This window comes from Lissotriton helveticus, chromosome 12 (assembly GCF_964261635.1).
Source record: "Lissotriton helveticus chromosome 12, aLisHel1.1, whole genome shotgun sequence".
Taxonomy (NCBI): domain Eukaryota; kingdom Metazoa; phylum Chordata; class Amphibia; order Caudata; family Salamandridae; genus Lissotriton; species Lissotriton helveticus.
Genome location: NC_136073.1, coordinates 894830437 through 894848909, shown reverse-complemented (window position 1 = coordinate 894848909; position 18473 = coordinate 894830437). Strand labels below are relative to the sequence as shown.

Below are 18473 nucleotides of genomic sequence, written 5' to 3'. Positions count from 1 at the left end.
TTGCTGTAGCAGTGGAAGGACCTGTTGAAGCGTGACCATGTGGAAATGTTCTGAAAGTATGTACAGATTTAATGTCCTTAGATATAAAATTGGTCTTAAGGAGCTGTTCTTCTTGGGGATTAGAAAAGTATGGAGAACACTCCTGAACGTTGGTACTGTAATGGAACCAGTTCTATCGCTTCTTTTGTTAAAAGAGCTTGTACATCTCGTTTGAGAAACTGCAGGTGTTCCAATTTGAGTGCGAGGGGTGGAATGTTGGGAGGATTGCTGGTGAGCTCCAGGCAATAACCATGTTGGATGTCTAGCACCCAATTGTCTGATTGTATGGATTGCCAAATGGGGAGAAACTGTCGAGATCTTCCACCAACAAGTGTTAGATGATGGAGGGAAGCATAGGCATTTCACTGCTGATAGGGGAGCTACGTGTTGACATGCCCATACCTCTACCCTTAAAATTATTTCCCCTGTACCATCTGCTTAAGAAATCTCTACCGGAAGAGGGTTGCGTGTTGGACTTGTACGAAGAAGTGTTAGGGTCTGAGTATGTCGTTTTAGACCAAGCTCTATAGAATGGGCAACGAAAGGAGCCTCTGCTTGTAGGAGACTGAAGCACTCCCATGGATTTCACCAAGTCTGTCTTTTTTCATTTTCTACTAAAGCTTCACCAACCCGGAGGTCCAAAAAGATGTTGTTTTGTTAAAAGGAGTGTGTAACATGGCTGTTGTACTTCTGGTTTACAACCTGAAATTCTAAGCCAAGCATGTCGACGTAAGAGAATGCTGGTGTTTACTTCATTTGCCGCAGTGTCCTTCAGCATCAAGAGCCCATCTAATAGAAGAATTAGATATATGTTTTCCTTCTTGGACTAGCTCTTGTGCCTTTTTCTTGTGTTCTTCTGGGAGGTATTGAAGTAAGCTTTCCATCCCATCTCAGTGTACCCAGTCATACCCAGCTAGTAGGCCTTGCGCCAGTGGACAGTGGCTTAAGCAGCCACTCCTACCAGGTGCATCAATTAATTTAAACTATCTGGGGGAGGTGCATCTCCAGAGGTCTGGGAGTTTGCTCTCTTATGAGTGTTAGAAACTTTTAGTGAGCATGAAGGGAGCTGTCCTTTAATAAAAACAGGATCAGAGGATGAAGGTTTGTATTTATCAACCCAAGGTTAAAATGTGTGCACCAACAGGGTCCTTAAAAATGTCACCTGCATTTCTCATCATGCCTTTTAACATAGGGAGACTGTCTAACTGTGTGAAGACCCGAGGGTCTCGAATAAAAAAATCATCATCTAAGGTCTCTTTATGCAGTGTAACCCTGCGATATGCTGCTGCTCTGGAAATTAGCTCTCAATAGGAAACGTTATCATCTGGAGGTGAAGGTTTTGCAGAGTATATGTCCTGATCATTATCTATAGGTTGATCAATATGATCATCATCCCACGGATCTGTAGTTAAAGGAATATGGTCAGTCATCATCATCATCGCCGTCTCCTAAATCAGTCTGTGTGAGAGGAGATCCCTGTGGTGCTATGTGTAGTGGATCGGAGCCTGGTAATATTGGAAGAGGTGAAAATGGTGGAGGGGATGGAAAAGTAGGATGGATAGGACTTGTAGCAATGTCTTTCTTCTTAAGGATGGGAGGGGGGGGGGCTTGTATCCAGTGTCCTCTGAACTAAATTTCCTTTTGGAAGGAGTTTTGGCTAATATATGTCCAGGGTCTGGATTGATGTAAAGCTTTTTCTGCTTTGGATCCAATTTGTCTTTCATAATGTATAAAATTGGTTCTGGGGGGATCTGAAATATCTTCTTTGGATGAAGGCGCCAAAAGATTTGGTGCTGAACCGGACTTGTCCTTGGAAGCGGAAGGTTTCGGGTCCGAAGACTGTCTCAGCTCGATCCTGAGCCGGAAGGCTGGACTACTTGTTTTGGTGCCAGGCCAGAGGGGTCCAAACTGGGGTGGTGTGGTGAGCAAAAGAATGATGGATTTAACCCAGATCCTTGTGACTGCGAGTGAATGTTTGCATTGTCCAGCATTCTGTCCATCAATTGTTTCTTTTGCATAAGTCGCCCTAAGTGGGAAGGTTATGCCCAGACGAGGTTCCCGTGCTCACTACACCATTGGATTCAAGCTAGCCTGGCTGATGAAGGGCGATGCCCTGAAAGCAGTCCCAGGATGCTTGTTTCCGGTCCAGGGAGGACAAGGAACAGGGTCAAGACTGATTTGCATATGGCTGGGTCCAAACTGGGGTGGTGTGGTGAGGTGAGCAAAATGGATTTAACCCAGATTCTTGTGACTGGGGTTGCAGGTTTGCATTGTCCAGCATTCCGTCCATCAACTGTTTTTTTTGCATGGGCCAGAGGGCATGGCATCAGAAACAGTCTCGGTGCTGACCAAGGCCCGGAGGCAGAGGTGGTGCCGAAGCCTTGTTTAGTGGAAGATAGCTTATGGAATGCAGGAGTTTTACTACTCACGACCACCTGTCCAGCTTGAATGTCTTCGGACTCCAATTCGATCTCTAGGTCAGAATCAAATTCTGCGACCGAGAAGGCCTCCCTTTCTTCCACAGCTGTGTCTTCATGTTCAGATTTGTCTCTAAATATATCCGGAGTATGTGGAATCTTTCGATTGGAACGACCAACAGGCTCTGCAATCTTCTTCCTTGTGCTCCTGTGTTGCAGACTTGGTGGATATAGGTGCAAGGGTATTGGGCGTGGCACTGAGGACAGATTTGGAACGGGATCTATTCCATCGGTAGAAGAATGGACCGACAGGGCTAGGCCTGAAGCCCATCCATGATTTTTTCAATCAAAGATGAGACTTTCCTGATCGAATGGATACGCAGAGAGGGAAACGCATACAATATTACCGTTGAGGGTAAGTGGACTGCGCACCGAGGGGAACCCGGAGGACAGTTTCGAACCAGAGCGCAGGAATACACGTCCAAACCCGATGGTGGAAAAAACAACCTAACAATGGAGTTGATGCCCATGCGCACTATCACCGAAAGGAGGATTCAACTTACCTCGTGACTAAGAAAGACTTCTTCAAAGAAAAACAACTTGCAAACATCCAGACCCAACACTAGATGGCAGGAGTATGCAAAGCATGTGTATCTACAACACACATGCCTCAAACATACATATATATTTATAAACATACATATTTGGCATAATTCCCCAGGAGGAAAAAGTAAAACCCAAATTAATTGTTTTTTTTTATTAATCTTTAAAACCAGTCCACACCTGCAACTTACCTTTTGTTGTGCTCTGTGGAGTTCCCACCAACTCGTATCTGGCGAAGCCCACCTCTTGTGACACCAAATAGGATGTGAACTGCTCTGGCTTAAACTGTATTCGATTGTAATTTTTATAGATGGCTTCCTGCATGGAGGATAAAAAAAAAAAATGGCGAAAGTTTAAATCTAGGACTGTGCTACTTTGCAAATGTAGATAACTTGTCAGGAAACTAAAAGATCAGCAGCATTTCAAAGTTTCTGTCTAATGTGTTTTTTATTCAGGATAAAGAACTGCATATTTTACACAACGAAAAAAGTCACGGAAGAGACTGGGGTTTAGAAAGAAAAAATTCACTAAACTATATACTTTGAATTAGTTAAAACAGAAGGAATTGAAAACGACTCGAAGGCTGAATATCTAACTTCAAGAGTGAGTCTAGAGGCGAACAGTCACTTAAGGGTGGTGGGCACCGGGAGTCTAGAGGCACACAGTGACAGAAGGGTGGTGGGCACACCTGCCGTCTAGAGAAGGGTGGCATCCACACTGTTGAAAAGTCATCCTGTGCCCTGGGCACCCCCCCAACTTTTTGCTGATTGGAACTGGTGGTAACTGATGGACTGACTGACCCTGGGCTCTGTTTAAGCAGGCCCAGTGTCAAGCTGAAAGGAACACATAATACAGTTAAGACACTCAACATACACAAGGGTACACTATGGTATGGTGGGGTCCCCTATAATTGGCATGACCTACCCCATAAGTCCCTAGTATATAATAGGGCAGGGGATTGAAACTACCTATAAATCCCCAGTATCCTGGGGCATGGCAGTTTAGAGCCTAGCAGATTTTCTGCACTTGCATGTGTGCAATGCTGAAGCCTGGGGTCAGTTTAAAAACAGCCCTGGTTGCCTTTTAAAAAGTAAATTGTGCTCAAATTCGACTTTGGTGGTAGGGGCACTTAAAATGGGAAACCTACAATGTTTGTGCATACTAGGGACCACCAGGGTCTCCCCTAGGCATCCATGGGGTGGGGGGTGGTCCCTTCTAAAATGAGTTTTTATATGCCTGGGTAAAGTGAAGTTTTACATTTCACTCCCCACATCGTATTAAAGTGCTGCTCAAATTCGATATTTTGCTGCTAGGAGGATCTGAAATATTTCTGCAGATTCAGAACTCCTGTAGAAATTAGGGAAATACTTATAAAATATGTTTTTATAAGCCCTGGTGCTAGAAAACTGGCCAAAGTCATTTTCCCCATTGCAAACCCCATGGCCCATAGGTTAACATGGTAGGAAGTTATTGATTAATAAATATTGATAGGAGAGGACTAGCCGGACCATTCAAAGACTTCCCAGAATGGTAGTAGTAAATCCAACAATATTATATTGTTGAATTTCTCCTAAAGTGTACATACAAGAAGTTTTATGACTTTCTTGTTTGTAAGTCCAAATTCAGCCTTCCAGTGGTCTGCCCTGATTGTTCAGAGTTAAGTGGAGTAGCCAGGCTGCTTTGAAGCGGTGATAAGGATCCCCTAGGGTTAAGAACTCTGCTGGGAGGGCAGTGTGCTGGTCTATAGGAATGCCAGGCCAGGGGGTGGAGTCATAAACCATACTTTTCAAAGACAAAGGGGAGCCCTGGGTTTCAGTATCACTCTTACACTCTTGACCCAGAGTCCTGGCTAGGCTTAAGGAAGGTATGTGCAGATGGTAGGGGGAGAGTCCATGGAAATAAGCCATCTCAGGGGGTGTGCTTAGCCAGCTCTTACCTCCTTGCTGGAAAATCAGCCATTATGGATTTGGAAGAATGGTGCACTCTGGGACAAAATGATGCCACACTACAGGATGTGGTCATAACTATGAGGAGTTACCCTGCTCTCATTGGTCAGAGGTGACATGGTGCTTGACGCAGAGAATTTTGAATAAGTATCTGAGAGGGGCAGGGCCCTCCAGATCTGCTGCTTGAAACTACTGAAGCAAGAAGTGCCCTGCTAAGAAGTTTTGCTGTGCAAAGATTTCGATGGCCTGACCTCTGAAAACTGCACCATCTGAAAACTACAGCCGTGCTGCAAAAGGAACTAAAAAGAGTGGACTCCCCGAAGGCTACAGGTTAAAAGAGCTCAATTGGAACATCACCAACTAAATCTACACCTTGGAGACCCATCAATGGATTTGTAAGGGTTTTGTTCAAGTGGATTGTGGAATTGAAGTGTCACACTTTCAAGGACCCTCTTGGAGATTCCAGAACCTTGGATTGTGTGTTGGATACTTTGGGACCCGCAAGCCGAACTCCAGGAAGGAGTTCTAACTGGACCCCGCTTGCTGAAGAAGGCGGCCCACCACAGTGGTGCGAAAATTCTTCAGAACAATTTCTAAAGGTGTGTCCCTGTCAGAGAAAACAAAATGACTAAAAGGGGCACCGCACTGTTGGTTTTTAAGCACTAGAAAGTGACTAATTTTTAAAAATTCATATCTCTGGTTCCCTACAGTGGATTATTTTCGTTTTGGTGTCATTTAAAAGATACAAATACAACCTATTTTTATAAATTGGTGTTGGATTTTGATTTTGTGCTGTGTCTTAATTATTTACCGAAATTGTGTTTTTAAATGCTTTACATATCTGTCTTTGAAGTTAAGCCTGTCTGCTCACAGCCACGTTACCAAGGGTTGAGCATAGGAATAATTTCCTAAGACCTATGCTGGGTCCTACCATGCGTTAGTGGCCTTATTGCCAGTGGCAGACCTACATTTGCCCCCACCAATAACCCACATTCCAACACACACCTGCAGTCTAGAGAAGGGTGGTGGACACCTGCAGTCTAGAGGCCACAGACGCCTGCAGGCTAGAGGAGGGCGGCAGATACCCAGCAGGCTAGAGGAGGGCGGCAGACGCCTGCAGGCTAGAGGAGGGCGGCAGATACCCAGCAGGCTAGAGGAGGGCAGCAGACGCCTGCAGGCTAGAGGAGGGCGGCAGATACCCAGCAGGCTAGAGGAGGGCAGCAGACGCCTGCAGGCTAGAGGAGGGCAGCAGATACCCAGCAGGCTAGAGGAGGGCAGCAGATACCCAGCAGGCTAGAGGAGGGCGGCAGACGCCTGCAGGCTAGAGGAGGGCGGCAGATAGCCTGCAGGCTAGAGGAGGGCGGCAGACGCCTGCAGTCTAGAGAAGGGTGGTGGACACCTGCAGTATAGAGGCCACAGACGCCTGCAGGCTAGAGGAGGGCGGCAGACGCCTGCAGTCTAGAGAAGGGTGGTGGACACCTGCAGTATAGAGGCCACAGACGCCTGCAGGCTAGAGGAGGGCGGCAGACGCCTGCAGGCTAGAGGAGGGCGGCAGATACCCAGCAGGCTAGAGGAGGGCAGCAGACGCCTGCAGGCTAGAGGAGGGCAGCAGATACCCAGCAGGCTAGAGGAGGGCAGCAGATACCCAGCAGGCTAGAGGAGGGCGGCAGACGCCTGCAGGCTAGAGGAGGGCGGCAGATAGCCTGCAGGCTAGAGGAGGGCGGCAGACGCCTGCAGTCTAGAGAAGGGTGGTGGACACCTGCAGTATAGAGGCCACAGACGCCTGCAGGCTAGAGGAGGGCGGCAGACGCCTGCAGTCTAGAGAAGGGTGGTGGACACCTGCAGTATAGAGGCCACAGACGCCTGCAGGCTAGAGGAGGGCGGCAGACGCCTGCAGGCTAGAGGAGGGCGGCAGATACCCAGCAGGCTAGAGGAGGGCGGCAGATACCCAGCAGGCTAGAGGAGGGCGGCAGACGCCTGCAGGCTAGAGGAGGGCGGCAGATAGCCTGCAGGCTAGAGGAGGGCGGCAGATACCCAGCAGGCTAGAGGAGGGCGGCAGACGCCTGCAGGCTAGAGGAGGGCGGCAGATAGCCTGCAGGCTAGAGGAGGGCGGCAGATACCCAGCAGGCTAGAGGAGGGCGGCAGATACCCAGCAGGCTAGAGGAGGGCGGCAGATACCCAGCAGGCTAGAGGAGGGCGGCAGATAGCCTGCAGGCTAGAGGAGGGCGGCAGATACCCAGCAGGCTAGAGGAGGGCGGCAGACGCCTGCAGGCTAGAGGAGGGCGGCAGACGCCTGCAGGCTAGAGGAGGGCGGCAGACGCCTGCAGGCTAGAGGAGGGCGGCAGATAGCCTGCAGGCTAGAGGAGGGCGGCAGACGCCTGCAGGCTAGAGGAGGGCGGCAGATAGCCTGCAGGCTAGAGGAGGGCGGCAGATAGCCTGCAGGCTAGAGGAGGGCAGCAGATACCCAGCAGGCTAGAGGAGGGCGGCAGATACCCAGCAGGCTAGAGGAGGGCGGCAGACGCCTGCAGGCTAGAGGAGGGTGGTGGACACCTGCAGTATAGAGGCCACAGACGCCTGCAGGCTAGAGGAGGGCGGCAGATAGCCTGCAGGCTAGAGGAGGGCAGCAGATACCCAGCAGGCTAGAGGAGGGCGGCAGATACCCTGCAGGCCAGAGGAGGGTGGCAGACGCCTGCAGGCTAGAGGAGGGCGGCAGACGCCTGCAGGCTAGAGGAGGGCGGCAGACGCCTGCAGGCTAGAGGAGGGCGGCAGATAGCCTGCAGGCTAGAGGAGGGCGGCAGATAGCCTGCAGGCTAGAGGAGGGCAGCAGATACCCAGCAGGCTAGAGGAGGGCGGCAGATACCCAGCAGGCTAGAGGAGGGCGGCAGATACCCAGCAGGCTAGAGGAGGGCGGCAGACGCCTGCAGGCTAGAGGAGGGCGGCAGACGCCTGCAGGCTAGAGGAGGGCGGCAGATACCCTGCAGGCTAGAGGAGGGCGGCAGATACCCAGCAGGCTAGAGGAGGGCGGCAGACGCCTGCAGGCTAGAGGAGGGCGGCAGATAGCCTGCAGGCTAGAGGAGGGCGGCAGATACCCAGCAGGCTAGAGGAGGGCGGCAGACGCCTGCAGGCTAGAGGAGGGCGGCAGACGCCTGCAGGCTAGAGGAGGGCGGCAGATAGCCTGCAGGCTAGAGGAGGGCGGCAGACGCCTGCAGGCTAGAGGAGGGCGGCAGATAGCCTGCAGGCTAGAGGAGGGCAGCAGATACCCAGCAGGCTAGAGGAGGGCGGCAGATACCCAGCAGGCTAGAGGAGGGCGGCAGATACCCAGCAGGCTAGAGGAGGGCGGCAGACGCCTGCAGGCTAGAGGAGGGCGGCAGACGCCTGCAGGCTAGAGGAGGGCGGCAGATAGCCTGCAGGCTAGAGGAGGGCGGCAGATACCCTGCAGGCTAGAGGAGGGCGGCAGATACCCTGCAGGCCAGAGGAGGGTGGCAGACGCCTGCAGGCTAGAGGAGGGCAGCAGATACCCAGCAGGCTAGAGGAGGGCGGCAGACGCCTGCAGGCTAGAGGAGGGCGGCAGATAGCCTGCAGGCTAGAGGAGGGCGGCAGATACCCTGCAGGCTAGAGGAGGGCGGCAGATACCCTGCAGGCCAGAGGAGGGTGGCAGACGCCTGCAGGCCAGAGGAGGGCAGCAGATACCCAGCAGGCTAGAGGAGGGCGGCAGACGCCTGCAGGCTAGAGGAGGGCGGCAGATACCCAGCAGGCTAGAGGAGGGCGGCAGACGCCTGCAGGCTAGAGGAGGGCGGCAGATAGCCTGCAGGCTAGAGGAGGGCGGCAGATACCCTGCAGGCTAGAGGAGGGCGGCAGATACCCTGCAGGCCAGAGGAGGGTGGCAGACGCCTGCAGGCCAGAGGAGGGCAGCAGATACCCAGCAGGCTAGAGGAGGGCGGCAGACGCCTGCAGGCTAGAGGAGGGCGGCAGACGCCTGCAGGCTAGAGGAGGGTGGCAGATACCCAGCAGGCTAGAGGAGGGCGGCAGATAGCCTGCAGGCTAGAGGAGGGCGGCAGATAGCCTGCAGGCTAGAGGAGGGCGGCAGATACCCTGCAGGCTAGAGGAGGGCGGCAGATACCCTGCAGGCTAGAGAAGGGTGGCAGATACCCTGCAGGCTAGAGAAGGGTGGCAGATACCCTGCAGTCTAGAGAAGGGTGGTGGACACCTGCAGTCTAGAGGCCACAGTCACAGAAGGGTGGCAGACGCCTGCAGGCTAGAGGAGGGCAGCAGATACCCAGCAGGCTAGAGGAGGGTGGCAGACGCCTGCAGGCTAGAGGAGGGCAGCAGATACCCAGCAGGCTAGAGGAGGGCGGCAGATACCCTGCAGGCTAGAGAAGGGTGGCAGATACCCTGCAGGCTAGAGAAGGGTGGCAGATACCCTGCAGTCTAGAGAAGGGTGGTGGACACCTGCAGTCTAGAGGCCACAGTCACAGAAGGGTGGCAGACGCCTGCAGGCTAGAGGAGGGCAGCAGATACCCAGCAGGCTAGAGGAGGGTGGCAGACGCCTGCAGGCTAGAGGAGGGCAGCAGATACCCAGCAGGCTAGAGGAGGGCGGCAGACGCCTGCAGGCTAGAGGAGGGCGGCAGATAGCCTGCAGGCTAGAGGAGGGCGGCAGATACCCTGCAGGCTAGAGGAGGGCGGCAGATACCCTGCAGGCTAGAGGAGGGCGGCAGATAGCCTGCAGGCTAGAGGAGGGCGGCAGACGCCTGCAGGCTAGAGGAGGGCGGCAGATAGCCTGCAGGCTAGAGGAGGGCGGCAGATACCCTGCAGGCTAGAGGAGGGCGGCAGATACCCTGCAGGCTAGAGGAGGGCGGCAGATACCCTGCAGGCTAGAGAAGGGTGGCAGATACCCTGCAGGCTAGAGAAGGGTGGCAGACGCCCGCAGGCTAGGGAAGGGTGGGAGACGCCTGCAGTGTGGGGCCACAGACGCAGGAGTGAAGGTGGCCGACACATTATTTCTGCACCCCGAAGAAGCCCCGTTTTTGCACGCACCCCATCATCACTATTACGAATCAGAGCCGCATTCAGAGGGACAGTCCTTGCTTACCGTTAAGTTCTTTCTTTTCCCATAGGAGGACCAGGCCTGTGGCTCCAGCAGCAGCAGCCCCCCGGGACGGAGGTGTCTGTAGATGCGCTTGAACATTCGCTTCAGCCCCTCGTCCCCCCAGTTTAGGTGAACCCACTTGGTCACGCTCAGGCACAGAATGACATCGTACTCCGGGCTCTGCGCCTCCAGGAGCTCGTCTCGCTCCAGCACATAGTTCCCCTAGAACACAAAAAGATGGCATCTGAGTAGTGGCACTACAAGTTGGTACTATGAAGCATGCTTTTGTTAGGTGCCCCCCACATGACATTACCCCAGGGACTCTCACTCAGACAGATCAGGATCACTAGTCCAGTCAGCGGAGCCCCTCTCTAACCCACCCACCATAGGTACCCATGTGCGCATCCTTCACACAGCTGCCCAGGAGCACAAGGCGCGCTTACATGCAAACCACTCCATACCCCATTTCAGTTGGACACCCTGGCCTCAGAGCCAAAAAGATCTAGGGTCATATGATATGATATGAAAAGCATTTGTAAAGCGCAGCGTACACTATACAGTTTCTTAGCGCTTGGTCGACCGTGTCAGACAGGGAGGGATTGAGGGTACCGCCCTTGATTGGGTTCACTCGTTCCTCACCAACCGCCAACAAGCGGTCCGGCTATCCCAGTTCTCTGCGGACAGGGTTAGGCTGGCTTGCGGCGTGCCTCAGGGATCCTCTCTGTCCCCACTCCTTTTCAACCTATATCTTACCCCTCTAATTAGTTCCCTCCGACATAAAAATGTCTCCGCATTTAATTATGCGGATGACATCCAGTTAGTCTTTAACATCGACTCCTTGGACCAGTCCGTTTCTGATTTTCAAGCCACCCTCTGCCACATCAGCAAGTAGATGGGGGCAAACCACCTGAAACTAAACCCCGACAAGACCGAATTGGTTCTTGTCGGCGGCCCCTCCAACCCCTGGAACTCCAACTTCTGGCCCACCAGCCTGGGTCCTGCTCCCCGTCCCACGGATTCGGCAAAAAGTTTGGGGCTTATCATCAGCAAAGACCTTTCGATGAAACCCCAGATAAATGCCACTGTTTCCTCGTGCTTCTACCAACTCCGCAAAATCAGGAAAATCGCGCGTTTCCTCACCACCGAAGCCCTTACCTTGGCTCTTCTGGCGTTAGTCATCTCCAGAATTGACTACGCCAACTCCTTGTACGTAGACAACCCTATCAGCTTAAACGCTTGCAGCTCGTCCAGAACCAGGCGGCTCGCCTCATTTTCCATCAACCGAGGCACCACCACGCCCGCCCTCTGCTAAAATCCCTGCATTGGCTCCCTGTCTCTGAACGCTGCAAATTTAAGTTAGGCTGCCTCGTCGTTAAATCTCTTGCCGGCCTTGGCCCCCCGTTCATTTCCTCTCTCATTCACCCATATGTTCCCTCTCGTAACCTGCGCTCAGCTCACCTGGCTCTTCTTAAAGTCCCCAAAGTCAAGCGCAAGAAATGGGGTGGCCTAAGGTTCTCGTTCCTGGCTCCATCTTTCTGGAACTCCCTTCCCCTGGACATAAGATCGGCCTCGCCTTACTCCCACTTTAGATCCTTTCTCAAGACCCACCTTTTCCGCTCGGCGTACAACTATATCTAACTTCCTTCTCTTCTTAGCTCCCTCTGTGCCTTTTTCCCCTCACTCTTGCCGTACCTTCGCCCCCCTCTTATTTATTTATTTTGAAAGTTTTATATAGCGCGAACAAGATCTTTGCAGATATCAGAGCGCTTTACAGAGCGGGGAATACAAACATGAGGGTGCAAACAGACCATTTGGTATAGCGCAATTGTAGATAATAAGTAGGTATATGAGGGAGCATGGTAAAGCAGGTACATTAATAATGCAAATAATACACAAGTGTGAGCATAGACCGTCAGGTGAGTAAATAAAAAAAGTAATACAAATCATCGAAGGGATCGAGCAAATAATACAGATTGGTGCAGAGACTTTAAGAATCACGTTAATAGATCAAGTGTATTTGGCTATGAGGATAGCTTTTACTTCTTTCTTAAAGAGTGCGATGGAGGAGATGAGTCTGGTTTCAGGAGGGAGGGAGTTCCATATCCTGGGTGCCATTCCTGAGAAGGAGCGTTTATACGTTTTTTCCTTCCGGAATCTTCGAGGTTTTGCGAGTGCTGTAACCCTAGAAGGCCTGTGCAGAGGCACGCAGCACTATACTCCTGTCCGACTGGCCTGTGCAGAGGCACGCGGCACTATACTTCTGTCAGACAGAAGGATTGTGAGCGCTGTAACACTGGAAGGCCTGTGCAGAGGCACGAGGCACTATACTCCTGCCCAACAGAAGGACTGTGAGCGCTGTAACCCTGGAAGACCTGTGCAGAGGCACTATACTCCTGTCCGACAGAAGGATTGTGAGCGCTGTAACCCTGGAAGGCCTGTGCAGAGGCATGAGGCACTATACTCCTGTCCAACAGAAGGACTGTGAGCGCTGTAACCCTGGAAGGCCTGCGGAGAGTCTCACTGCACTATACTCCTGTCCGACAGAAGGACTGTGAGCACTGTAACCCTGGAAGGCCTGTGCATAGGCACGATACTCCTGTCCAACAGAAGGATTCTGAGCGCTGTAACCCTGGAAGGCCTGTGGAGAGTCTCACTGCACTATACTCCTGTCCGACAGAAAGACTGTGAGCGCTGTAACCCTGGAAGGCCTGTGCAGAGGCAAGAGGCACTATACTCCTGTCCGACAGAAGGACGGTGAACGCTGTAACCCTGGAAGGCCTGTGCAGAGGCAAGAGGCATTATACTCCTGTCCGACAGGCCTGTGCAGAGGCACTATACTCCTGTCCGACAGAAGGATCGTGGGCGCTGTAACCCTAGAATGCCTGTGCAGACACACGCAGCGCTATACTTCTGTCCGACAGAAGGATTGTGAGCGCTGTAACCCTAGAAGGAGTGTCTTACAGTACTGGGAGCTGTAACCATAGGAGGCGTGTGCAGAGGCACGCAGCACTATACTCCTGTCCGACAGGACTGTGAGCGCTGTAACCCTAGAAGGCCTGTGCAGAGGCACTATACTCCTGTCCAACAGAAGGACTGTGAGCGCTGTAACCCTGGAAGTCCTGTGCAGAGGCATTTTACTCCTGTCCGAAAGAAGGATTGTGAGCGCTGTAACCTTGGAAGGCCTGTGCAGAGGCATTTTACTCCTGTCCGGCTGAAGGATTGGGAGCGCTGTAACCCTAGAAGGCCTGTGCAGAGGCATTTTACTCCTGTCCGGCTGAAGGATTGAGCGCTGTAACCCTAGAAGGCCTGTGCAGAGGCATTTTACTCCTGTCCGACTGAAGGATTGGGAGCGCTGTAACCCTAGAAGGCCTGTGCAGAGGAGGCACTATACTCCTGTCCAACGGAAGGACTGTGAGCGCTGTAACCCTGGAAGTCCTGTGCAGAGGCAGTTTACTCCTGTCCGAAAGAAGGATTGTGAGCGCTGTAACCTTGGAAGGCCTGTGCAGAGGCATTTTACTCCTGTCCGGCTGAAGGATTGAGCGCTGTAACCCTAGAAGGCCTGTGCAGAGGCATTTTACTCCTGTCCGACTGAAGGATTGGGAGCGCTGTAACCCTAGAAGGCCTGTGCAGAGGAGGCACTATACTCCTGTCCAACGGAAGGACTGTGAGCGCTGTAACCCTGGAAGTCCTGTGCAGAGGCAGTTTACTCCTGTCCGAAAGAAGGATTGTGAGCGCTGTAACCTTGGAAGGCCTGTGCAGAGGCATTTTACTCCTGTCCGGCTGAAGGATTGTGAGCGCTGTAACCCTAGAAGGCCTGTGCAGAGGCATTTTACTCCTGTCCGACTGAAGGATTGGGAGCGCTGTAACCCTAGAAGGCCTGTGGAGAGGCACTATACTCCTGTCCGACAGAAGAGGTGAAAACCATCCTTCTGGCCAAGATCTCCTGATCGTTATAGATGTTGGTTCAGAGACTCTGCATTGCTTTGTATCACTGCTCACCCTATCCCTTGGCACTACACTCTACTTGTTGGGGGCACTACTACGCTACTCTCTTACTACCGACCAAGATATGATACACGTTGGTTTACTGATCCACCTGAACACCTCTGTAGTGGGATCAATGACCTGTGCTGTCCTATATTACTTCCTTACCTGATTGTATACGGATTGGTTTTATGTATGTTTTTATTATCCATGTTATTACCATGTTATTGACTTTTATACTGTTCCCATTACCTCTGTTGACTCCTACTGCCCCTACCCTGTCTTTGTGAAGCGCTCTGATATCTGTAAGGATCCTGTTCGCGCTATATAAAACTTTGAATAAATAAATAAATAAGCGTTGTGAGCCCTGGAAGGCCTGTGCAGAGGCGCGAGGAACTATACTCCTGTCAGCCCTGTGCAGAGGCACGAGGCACTATACTCCTGTCCGACAGGCCTGTGCAGAGGCACTATACTCCTGTCCGACAGAAGGACTGTGAGCGCTGTAACCTTGCAAGGCCTGTGCAGAGGCAAGAGGCATTATACTCCTGTCCCACAGAAGGATTGTGGGCGCTGTAACCCTAGAAGGCCTGTGCAGAGAGGCACGCAGCACTATACTCGGCAGGCCCTCTGCACACCACGGAACGCCCCTTCGGCTGCTCCTCTGACCGGCGGCCGGGGATGCCTGGGCATGTTCCCTGGATGTGCCAATGTGACCACCCCGGGCTCTGTGCCCTCCTGTGGGGCACACGCAGGTGGCATGCCAGGCTCTGCCGGCAGATGAGTGCCAGTCCTCGGACGGTGCCTCCCTGTTGGCTGCTCCAGGGCTCGGAACGGCCTGGTATGCGGAGCAGGGCCATATGTGCCGAGCGCAGCTCACAGTGTGATCCTGGGCGCACGCCGAGGGGTCCGTGGCCCGGGGGCGACTGCAAGGAGCGGCAGAAGGAGGGGGGGCTCCGCGTACACAGCTCAGACTAAACACACACAAGAACCCCTGCACTCATCTTAAAAACACACACACAGGAAGCCCTGCACTCACCTTAAAAACACACGCACAGGAAGACTTGCACTCACCTTAAACACACAAACACAGGAAGCCCTGCACTCACCTTAAACACACACAGGAAGCCCTGCACTCATCCTAACACACACACACAGGAAGCCCTGCACTCATCTTAAACACACACAGGAACCCCTGCACTCATCCTAAACACACACACACAGGAACCCCTGCACTCATCCTAAACACACACAGGAAGCCCTGCACTCACCTTAAACACACACAGGAAGCCCTGCACTCACCTTAAACACACACAGGAAGCCCTGCACTCACCTTAAACACACACACACAGGAAACCCTGCACTCACCCTAAACACACACACACACAGAAAGCCCTGCACTCACCTTAAACACACACACAGGAAGCCCTGCACTCATCTTAAACACACATACACACAGGAACCCCTGCACTCATCCTAAACACACACACACACACACACACACACACACACACAGGAACCCCTGCACTCATCCTAAACACACACACACACAGGAACCCCTGCACTCACCCTAAACACACACACACACACACACAGGAAACCCTGCACTCACCTTAAAAACACACACACACACACAGGAAACCCTGCACTCATCTTAAAAACACACACACAGGAAGCCCTGCACTCACCTTAAAAACACACGCACAGGAAGACTTGCACTCACCTTAAACACACAAACACAGGAAGCCCTGCACTCACCTTAAACACACACAGGAAGCCCTGCACTCACCTTAAACACACACACACAGGAAACCCTGCACTCACCCTAAACACACACACACACAGGAAGCCCTGCACTCATCTTAAACACACACAGGAAGCCCTGCACTCATCTTAAACACACACAGGAAGCCCTGCACTCACCTTAAACACACACACACACAGGAACCCCTGCACTCATCCTAAACACACACACACAGGAACCCCTGCACTCATCCTAAACACACACAGGAAACCCTGCACTCATCCTAAACACACACACATACAGGAAGCCCTGCACTCATCTTAAACACACACACACACAGGAACCCCTGCACTCATCCTAAACACACACAGGAAACCCTGCACTCACCCTAAACACACACACACACACAGGAAACCCTGCACTCACCCTAAACACACACACACACACAGGAACCCCTGCACTCATCCTAAACACACACAGGAAACCCTGCACTCATCCTAAACACACACACATACAGGAAGCCCTGCACTCATCTTAAACACACACACAGGAAGCCCTGCACTCACCTTAAACACACACAGGAAGCCCTGCACTCACCTTAAACACACACACACAGGAAACCCTGCACTCACCCTAAACACACACACACACAGAAAGCCCTGCACTCACCTTAAACACACACACACACACAGGAAGCCCTGCACTCACCTTAAACACACACACACAGGAACCCCTGCACTCATCCTAAACACACACACACACAGGAACCCCTGCACTCATCTTAAACACACATACACACACACACACACACACACACACACACACACACAGGAACCCCTGCACTCATCCTAAACACACACACACACAGGAACCCCTGCACTCATCTTAAACACACATACACACAGGAAACCCTGCACTCATCCTAAACACACACACACACACAGGAACCCCTGCACTCATCCTAAACACACACACACACAGGAACCCCTGCACTCATCTTAAACACACACACAGGAAGCCCTGCACTCATCTTAAACACACACAGGAACCCCTGCACTCACCTTAAACACACACACACACACACACACAGGAAGGCCTGCACTCACCTTAAACACACACACACACACACACACACACACAGGAAGCCCTGCACTCATCTTAAACACACACACACACACAGGAAACCCTGCACTTACCTTAAACACACACAGGAACCCCTACACTCACCTTAAACACACACACACACACACAGGAACCCCTGCACTCATCCTAAACACACACACACAGGAAGCCCTGCACTCATCATAAACACACACACACACACACAGGAAACCCTGCACTCATCTTAAACACACACACACACAGGAAGCCCTGCACTCACCTTAAACACACACAGGAAGCCCTGCACTCACCTTAAACACACACAGGAAGCCCTGCACTCACCTTAAACACACACACACAGGAAACCCTGCACTCACCCTAAACACACACACACACAGGAAGCCCTGCACTCACCTTAAACACACACAGGAAGCCCTGCACTCACCCTAAACACACACACACACAGAAAGCCCTGGACTCACCTTAAACACACACACACACACACAGGAAACCCTGCACTCACCCTAAACACACACAGGAAGCCCTGCACTCATCTTAAACACACACAAACACAGGAACCCCTGCACTCATCTTAAACACACACACACACAGGAACCCCTGCACTCATCCTAAACACACACACACACACAGGAACCCCTGCACTCATCTTAAACACACATACACACAGGAACCCCTGCACTCATCCTAAACACACACACACACACACACACAGGAACCCCTGCACTCATCCTAAACACACACACACACAGGAACCCCTGCACTCACCCTAAATACACACACACACAGGAAACCCTGCACTCACCTTAAACACTGACACACACAGGAAACCCTGCACTCACCTTAAACACACACAGGAAGCCCTGCACTCACCTTAAAAACACACACACGGGAAACCCTGCACTCACCTTAAAAACACACACACACAGGAAACCCTGCACTCATCTCAAACACACACACACACACAGGAAGACTTGCACTCACCTTAAACACACACACACACACACACACACACACAGGAAGCCCTGCACTCATCTTAAACACACACAGGAAGCCCTGCACTCACCTTAAAAACACACACACAGGAAACCCTGCACTCACCCTAAACACACACACACAGGAAACCTACACTCACCTTAAACACACACAGGAAGCCCTGCACTCACCTTAAACCCACACACACACACAGGAAGCCCTGCACTCATCTTAAACACACACACACACACACAGGAAGCCCTGCACTCATCCTAAACACACACAAAGACAGGAACCCCTGCACTCATCTTAAACACACACACACACACACAGGAACCCCTGCACTCATCCTAAACACACACAGGAAGCCCTGCACTCACCTTAAACACACACACACAGGAAACCCTGCACTCACCCTAAACACACACACACACAGGAAACCCTGCACTCACCCTAAACACACACACACACAGGAAACCCTGCACTCACCTTAAACACACACACACACACACAGGAACCCCTGCACTCATCCTAAACACACACACACAGGAAGCCCTGCACTC

General features: G+C 52.2%; 1 protein-coding gene across 1 annotated transcript in view; it reads right to left on the bottom strand.

The window, feature by feature from the left end:
• Positions 1-18473, bottom strand: part of MEPCE (methylphosphate capping enzyme) — a 55539-nt gene that overhangs the window by 16756 nt on the left and 20310 nt on the right. The window contains exons 2-3 of the mRNA XM_078670303.1: positions 10095-10313; positions 3251-3377 (exon numbers count right to left, since the gene is read on the bottom strand). Of these exons, the coding sequence (XP_078526429.1) occupies positions 3251-3377; positions 10095-10313 (346 nt within the window). The remainder of the gene's footprint in view (positions 1-3250; positions 3378-10094; positions 10314-18473) is intronic.